The 8,248-nt window shown below is 35.7% G+C and overlaps 2 protein-coding genes and 1 pseudogene across 2 annotated transcripts; all 3 read left to right on the forward strand.

Moving 5' to 3' along the window:
* The first annotated feature begins 16 nt into the window (after positions 1-16).
* LOC100633974 (methionine--tRNA ligase, cytoplasmic-like) lies at positions 17-3,017 on the forward strand. The gene is made up of 17 exons (XM_011405257.2): positions 17-49; positions 94-167; positions 221-337; positions 618-821; positions 904-993; positions 1,040-1,091; positions 1,139-1,198; positions 1,262-1,336; positions 1,384-1,429; positions 1,478-1,634; positions 1,690-1,753; positions 1,805-1,922; positions 1,974-2,187; positions 2,236-2,475; positions 2,521-2,632; positions 2,685-2,756; positions 2,801-3,017. The coding sequence occupies exons 1-17, from the start codon at positions 17-19 to the stop codon at positions 2,879-2,881; spliced, it is 1,809 nt and encodes a 602-aa protein (XP_011403559.1). The 3' UTR covers positions 2,882-3,017.
* A 552-nt stretch (positions 3,018-3,569) lies between these two features.
* Positions 3,570-6,473, forward strand: LOC100631946 (S-adenosylmethionine synthase-like). The gene is made up of 12 exons (XM_003386101.3): positions 3,570-3,673; positions 3,721-3,798; positions 3,856-3,978; positions 4,060-4,172; positions 5,204-5,283; positions 5,332-5,395; positions 5,458-5,592; positions 5,640-5,723; positions 5,768-5,834; positions 5,883-5,998; positions 6,053-6,186; positions 6,240-6,473. The coding sequence occupies exons 1-12, from the start codon at positions 3,613-3,615 to the stop codon at positions 6,340-6,342; spliced, it is 1,158 nt and encodes a 385-aa protein (XP_003386149.1). The 5' UTR covers positions 3,570-3,612; the 3' UTR covers positions 6,343-6,473.
* An 806-nt stretch (positions 6,474-7,279) lies between these two features.
* LOC100634101 (methionine--tRNA ligase, cytoplasmic-like) overlaps positions 7,280-8,248 on the forward strand; it is a 2,842-nt pseudogene continuing 1,873 nt past the window's right edge.

Consider the following 8,248-nt stretch of genomic DNA (forward strand, 5'->3'; position numbering starts at 1 on the left):
AGAGTTGTTTCGTAGCATGGATAGAGAGAGCAAGGATATATTATTGAAAGTATTATAATTTCCACTCCATTCATGTTTTCCCGTATTTTCAAGGGCCCTGTTGCCGCTGCTTGGAATGATGCAAGCTACGTTGTAAAGTGCTTCCGTGCAAAACCTTCCGAGCCAATGTAGATCTATTTTAACCTTAATTTCGTATGTGATTTTTTTTGTATTATAATAGACTTCCAGTCTCTGGTGAGCGAAATGTACTAGTGACCAGTGCTCTTCCTTATGTGAACAATGTTCCTCACCTTGGTAATTTAATTGGGTGTGTTCTCAGTGGAGATGTTTTTGCTAGGTATGTATAAAGATGAACATACTCTGTAACTCTCAGTGCTTGACCTCCTGCATTTGGTTGGGCCATCATAGTGTGTAGGCTGTGTGGTATTGATCACTGAGTTTTGGAAGTGCTATAAAATTTGGCGATTTGATCAGTGCTAAACAGCCTGCATGTCATTATAAAAAATTTCATTCCCAATTTAAATTTGCCACCGCTAAAGACTGTAATTGGCCTAATTCTCTTCCTTTGCTTATAGCACTAAGCACCCCGTATTCTTTTATGTATTTGATTTTTGTAGGTATTGCCGTCAAAGGAACTACAATGTATTGTATGTGTGTGGTACTGATGAATATGGTACAGCGACTGAGACTAAGGCTATTGAAGAGGGACTGACTCCTAAGGAAATTTGTGACAAATATTTTGAAATACATGACAAAGTCTATAAGTGGTTTAACATTGATTTTGATATTTTTGGACGCACAAGCACTGCCCACCAAACCAGGTACAATGCTCTGTGCAATTTTTTTCCTCTTATGTTTTTTGTCTCTTATCTTATGATGTATGCACTACCCTGTGTGATATAGAATCGCTCAAGAAATATTTTGGGACTTGTATCACAATGGATTTATTGTTAAAGATAATGTTGACCAACTTTTGTGTCAAACATGTGATAGGTATTATAAATCGCTAAACTTCAAATAATATGTATATTATGTATAGGTTCTTGGCAGACAGATTTGTAGAAGGCATTTGCCCATTTTGCTCTTTTGATGTTTGTATATAATTCATCCAACCTTATTTTATGATTATATTATATAGGGTGCACGTGGGGACCAGTGTGATAAATGTGGACACCTGATTAATGCCATTGAGCTCAAGGTAAGCAATTGAACTGTAGCATTTTTAAAACAACTTAATGTATTGCATTTGTTTAATTTGAAGTCTCCCAAGTGCAAATTATGCTCTAGCGAGCCTTGCATAAAGACTTCAAACCATCTGTTTCTTGATCTAGCTAAGGTTTGCTTCATTATCATAATTGTATAAGCATTGTATTATGCATGTAGCTACAAGACCCCGTCAATGAATTGTTTATGAAGTCATCTGATCAAGGTATTAACACTATTACTTGCATTATATATACTTTAGTGCAATATAAAGGGGTATGGTCCAACAATGCTAAGATCATTACTTCAACTTGGTTACGTGATGGTTTGAATCGAAGATGCATAAGTCGTGACTTGAAGTGGGGAACGCCAGTACCTTTGGATGGCTATACCAATAAAGTTTTCTACGTTTGGTTTGATGCACCTATTGGGTAAGCTTATATCAGACTCAGTATCATGATGATGGTACCATGCAATGCATAACAGGTACATATCAATTACTGCTGGCTACATTGATGAGTGGGAAAAATGGTGGAAAAATCCTGATGAGGTATATGGATATGATAATTATATTTGATGTAGCATTATGCATAAACTGTAGGTCAAATTGTACCAGTTTATGGCTAAAGACAATGTTCCTTTTCACACTGTTGTGTTTCCAGCTTCTTTGATTGGAACAAAAAAGCCATATACATTTCTTGACAGCATTTCATCTACAGGTACACATGTATGCTAAATATATAACCATCATTTACATTTACCATTGACAGAGTTTCTAAATTATGAGGATGGGAAGTTTTCTAAGAGCCGTGGTGTTGGTGTGTTTGGTAATGATGCGATTGACACCGGTATTCCGGCCGATGTGTTTCGATTTTATCTGCTGCTTGTTCGGCCAGAAACTCAAGATTCTGTTTTCAGTTGGTCCGACTTTGCCATTAAAGTTAATGCTGAGCTTGTCAACAACCTTGGAAACTTTATTAACAGGTTTGACTATTATAACTATTAGATTTCATTTAATGTAAATGAATATAGAACTCTCACTTTTTTGGGGAAAAATTACGAGCTAGTTATGCCTCCTGTTTTTCCAAATGATGGAGACATCCATTTTTTAGAGCAAATAAATGTTGAACTTCAAAACTACATAGAGAACATGGAAAAGTGTAAGCTTCGAGATGGACTGAAGTGTATTCTAAGCATTTCAAAACTTGGCAATGGATACTTGCAGGCAGGAGAGCCATGGAAGTTACTGAAATTGAACAACAATGCAGACAAGTGAAGTATAAATTTATATTGAATTAATTGACTGAAAAAATTTAGGTTGAGAGCTGACAGTATAATTGGTATAAGTACAAATGTAGTCTACCTCTTGTGTATACTGCTTTACCCATTTATGCCATCTGCAGGGAGCGACATACTCAAGCAACTGAATGTCAGTTTTACTATTATAATAACATTAGAATCATCTGTTTGTATTCTGGCAGGTTATGGAGAATTGTATTGCCATTCCGGAAGCAATGGCCCCTTTTCTTGCAGTTGGTCACAAGATCAATGAGGTATATATAATATAGTCTTTTTAATGGTTTTTATCTTATTGTAGCCTTTCCCTCTCTTTGTGAAACTTGAAGACTCACAAGTTTTGGGTTTGAAAAAGAAATATTCTGGAAATGACACTTGTTGATTTGTGTGGTCATTAATTACTATAATTTTAAGCAGGCTGACTATAGTTTTGATAGAAATAAAGCAAATGCTATATTAGTGTGTCTAAATTTCATTTAACTTTTAATTCATGGTATACATGTGAATGACGTAATGCACTTCTTAGTAAAATATGATTATGCTTGACTCGTCTCAATTCTCAAGACAGTTATTGTAATTTTAGTGTCAGCGTACGTTAGCAGATTCTCTGGCTATAATAGTGTGTCTAAATTTCATTTAAATTTCAATTCATGGGATACATGTGAATGACGTAATGGACTTCTTAGTAAAATATGATTATGCTTGACTCTTCTCAATTCTCAAGACAGTTATTGTAATTTTAGTGTCAGCGTACATTAGCAGATTCTCTGGCTATAATAGTGTGTCTAAATTTCATTTAAATTTCAATTCATGGGATACATGTGAATGACGTAATGCACTTCTTAGTAAAATATGATTATGCTTGACTTTTCTCAATTCTCAAGACAGTTATTGTAATTTTAGTGTCAACATACATCAGCAGATTCTTAATCTCCTTGGATGAACTGGTTTATCGAGTTTTTACCTGTTTGTCGAGTTTTTACTGGTTTATCCAGTTTAACTGGCCTTGAACTGCTATACATGCAACTGCTTGTATATATTTATACATTAGCTGCACACAAAGTATAGTGCATCAAAAATTAGGAGCTGCCGTGGAGACTATAGCTAATTAAAATGGACAAGGCTAATGATCATTTTATATTTACATCTGAAAGTGTTGGTGAAGGTCACCCAGGTAATATAGCTCTGTGCATGAATTATTAAGACATCTTTTTATATTAGACAAGATGTGTGACCAAATATCTGATGCTATTTTGGATGCTTGTCTGAAGCAAGATCCATTGAGCAAAGTTGCTTGCGGTATGCATCATTGTTTTATTAAATAGCTTTGTAATTAATGACTACCGGTATATACAGAAACTGCCACAAAGACTGGAATGATTCTTGTTTTTGGAGAAATAACTACAAAGGCTGTTTTAGACTACCAAACCATCATTCGGGATACAATCAAAAAGATTGGTTACAATGACTCAAATATAGGTAAAGTAAACGTGTGCAATCTTTATATCCAAATGCACAGACTACTATGCCATAACAAAACTTGTACATTTAACTATGCAGGATTTGATTATAAAACTTGCAATGTTCTTGTTGCTATTGAGCAGCAAAGTCCAGATATTGCTCAAGGTGTGCATGAAGGTCGAAAAGACGAAGACGTTGGTGCTGGAGATCAGGTATATATGTGCTTGCATACAGTGCCTATATGCTGCATAAGTTAGCTCAATTTAAGCATAGATATACAAATATTTGTATATCTATGATTTAAGTGAATATGTAACCCAGCTACTGTGTAGCTAGATGAATATGCTTTTTTTATTGGCAAACTTGTCAGTGGCCACATCGGTGCCATTGACCATGTTCATAATGGTTGAAAAATGGTAGGCTCTATTTTTGGTAAACTTTAGGTCTCGTGGCAGGATTGCAACAGCAGTTGGGGTAAGAAAAATAATGCGAAAAGTCATGGCGAAGTGCGCCGCAATATGACCACGCCCTCTTGCGTGTTTTGGCCAATTGGGCGTATTCAAATCTGTAAAGCACTATCCAATTTGTAAGTGTAAAGTACTAGTACTAGTCCTAGTCCTCTTGGAAGGCTTATTGACAAAAAATAGGATCTCTTGCTAGCCATAATAATTTTTTATGATTGAAAATGATGTTATTATTTTTGGTTGGGCATTGCTGCTCATGCACTGATGCTTAAATTATTTGATGCAGTATAACTCATAAGAAGTCATGTTTATTTTCAAAAATACTACTTTATGCTCTCAAATATGCTTCAAAACAAACCAAAAACATCCATTATTATAGCAAGAATTAATAATAACTTGAATGCATTAATGTATGGTCTAAAGGTGCAGCCGAAGTGAAAACTCAAAAAATTTTGTTGATCTTGAATGGTTTTAAAACTTCAAAAATGCTGCAGCTAAAAAATTTAGGCATTATGCAATGATTTCTGTAACCATTAAATTTAGGATATTTTGTCTTTTATGCCACTAGTAACTTGTTTTTTAGGTATTTCCCAACTAGATCTAATTTTTGTATTCTCAATTTTATGCCTGCATTACCTGCACTTTCCTACCACCGAGTCCATCATAGTATATATGATAATGCGCAACCCTACCGCCACCTATATGGTCTAAATTTCCCAAAGCTTTATTGATTTTTTCAGGTTTTCAAAACTTTTCATATAATGTTTACCCATCAATAGGGAATGATGGTTGGATATGCCACAGATGAAACACCTGAACACATGCCAGTGACTGTTGTTTGGTCCCATAACTTAAACAAGTTAGTACAAACAGGCTATAATGTACAAAAGTTATAATCTATTTAAAGAAAACTAGCTGAATGTAGGAGGAATCGGACTTTGCCCTGGATTAGGCCAGATTCTAAGGCTCAGGTGCACATTGGCTTTTTTCATTATTGTTTGCTATAGTCATTACATAATATATATATATTTAGGTGACAGTTGAATATGTCATAAAGGATGGTGCTTGTGTACCTCTTAGAGTGCATACAATTGTTATCAGTGTCCAACACTCAGAAGATGTTACTAATGAAGAGATGAGAAAAGACCTGAAAGATGTTGTTGTCAAAGTATAAGTCATATAGAGTAAGTTCTCATTTATTATATGTGCATATAGAGTGTCATACCTGAAAAATACCTGGATGACAATACTATATATCATTTGCAAAGCTCTGGAGCTTTTGTCATTGGTGGTCCACAAGTAAATTTTTGCCTACTTTACTATGTAACTTATATTTGTAATAGGGAGATGCTGGTTTGACTGGCCGAAAGATTATTGTTGATACATATGGAGGATGGGGTGGTCATGGAGGTCAATATACCATTCACAAGCTTTTCATAGTTTTCACAAAAATTATAGGTGGTGCTTTCTCCGGAAAAGACCCTACAAAGGTTGATCGTTCAGGTGCTTATGCTGCTCGTTGGGTTGCTAAGTCTATTGTAGCATCAGATTTAGCTAAAAGGGTCATTGTTCAAGTATAATAATGTCATGACAATATGTAACTGATTCTATTGCATATCATTATCTAGGTCTCATATGCTATAGGGGTTAGTAGACCTCTATCAATTTTTGTGGATACATATGGAACTGGTGTCAAAAGTAACCAAGAAATTCTTGAAATAATAAACAAAAACTTTGATCTTCGACCAGGAGCGATCATAAAGTCAGAAAAACTTATATTTGTGTGCTAGATCAGTTAAATATTTTTTTATTTAGGGAACTTGACTTATTAAGCCCAATTTATCAGCAAACAGCAGCCTATGGTCATTTTGGTCGTGAAGAATTTCCGTGGGAAAAGCCAAAAAAGCTCACTTTTTAAAATTTGCATAATGTGCAGTGTGCCTGCATCAGTGTACATGCATAACTTTTTTGCTAGCTAGAACTTGCTGACTTAGTAGATATACTATAGTGTATTATATATTTTGTATGTAGATGATTTTATTAATCATTTGATTTTATTATTATGGTATAGTGAAATCATTATGCATAGTCAAATGAGTCAATAAGTTGGAATCTGAATCAGGATGGATGCTATTCACGATCCGGACTGATTTTACATAAAAGGAAAGTAATAAATAATAATGATACTAAAGACTGCATGATTACTAAAATTAATATTAATATAACGTGACAATTAATGCTATATCCGTAAATCCAGTAGAATCCAAGGGTTCGCAGACCACATCTCATGATCCCTGATCACAAGCACATGGTCTAAATAATGGAGGAAAGATTGTGGGCAAGGCATCTAGAGACAGGAATGGATCATCATCATAGATAATTGAGTAAATGAAATTGACTTTAATTTAATTTGCTTTTACTTTAAATTTCATTTTAAATGAAATTTAAAGTAAAAGCAAATTACTGACTAATGGAGTAATGGCTTGGCTGTGACCAGTTTCTTGGCTGTGACTAATGTGCACGCGTAGTACAGATAAACTGCCCACATAACTAATTGGATCCATCAGAGTAAAGCCATTACTCCATTAGTCAGTAGTCACAGGCTCACAGCCAGTGTGCTGACTTCTGTGAGCGCACATGGGTCGTGGGCCGGGCCGTAGATACGCCTGATTAGGGCGTGGGCGGCTAGGCATGCAGCAGAGCAGCTAGCTTGCAGATTATGCTACTCCTCCATCCATCTAGCAGGCGTGGGTGGGTTAAACCTGTTCCACAAACTGGTCACTTTGCTGAACTGCTATATGCAGCACTGCGCTCCGTCACTTTGTCGCGTCGCAAAACGAGAGTTGTTTCTTAGCATGGATAGAGAGAGCAAGGATATATTGTTGAAAGTATTATAATTTCCACTCCATTCATGTTTTCCCGTATTTTCAAGGGCCCTGTTGCCGCTGCTTGGAATGATGCAAGTTACGTTGTAAAGTGCTTCCGTGCAAAACCTCCCGAGCCAATGTATTCTTAACCTTAATTTGGTATGATGTGATTATATAATTATAATAGACTTCCAGTCCCTGGTGAGCGAAATGTACTAGTGACTAGTGCTCTCCCTTACGTGAACAATGTTCCTCACCTTGGCAATTTAATTGGGTGTGTTCTCAGTGGAGATGTTTTTGCTAGGTATGTATAAAAATGAACATGGTTTATAATTCTCAATACTTGACCTCCTGCATTTGGTTGGGCCATTGTAGGCATTGTAGTGTATAGGCTGTGTGGTACTGATTACTGAGTTTTGGAAGTGCTATAAAATTTGGCGATTTGATACTAAACAACCTCCATGCCATTATGAAAAATCTCATTCCCAATTTAAATTCGCCACCACTAAAGACTGTAATTGGCCTAATTCTCTTCCTCTGCTTATAGCACTAAGCACCCCGTATTCTTTTATGTATTTGATTTTTGTAGGTATTGCCGTCAAAGGAACTACAATGTATTGTATGTGTGTGGTACTGATGAATATGGTACAGCGACTGAGACTAAGGCTATTGAAGAGGGACTGACTCCTAAGGAAATTTGTGACAAATATTTTGAAATACATGACAAAGTCTATAAGTGGTTTAACATTGATTTTGATATTTTTGGACGCACAAGCACTACCCACCAAACCAGGTACAATGCTCTGTGCAATTTTTTTCCTCTTATGTTTTTTGTCTCTTATCTTATGATGTATGCACTACCCTGTGTGATATAGAATCGCTCAAGAAATATTTTGGGACTTGTATCACAATGGATTTATTGTTAAAGATAAATGTTGACCAACTTTTGTGTCAAAC

The sequence above is a fragment of the Amphimedon queenslandica genome, unplaced genomic scaffold, assembly GCF_000090795.2.
Source record: "Amphimedon queenslandica unplaced genomic scaffold, v1.1 AMPQUscaffold_13435, whole genome shotgun sequence".
NCBI lineage: Eukaryota > Metazoa > Porifera > Demospongiae > Haplosclerida > Niphatidae > Amphimedon > Amphimedon queenslandica.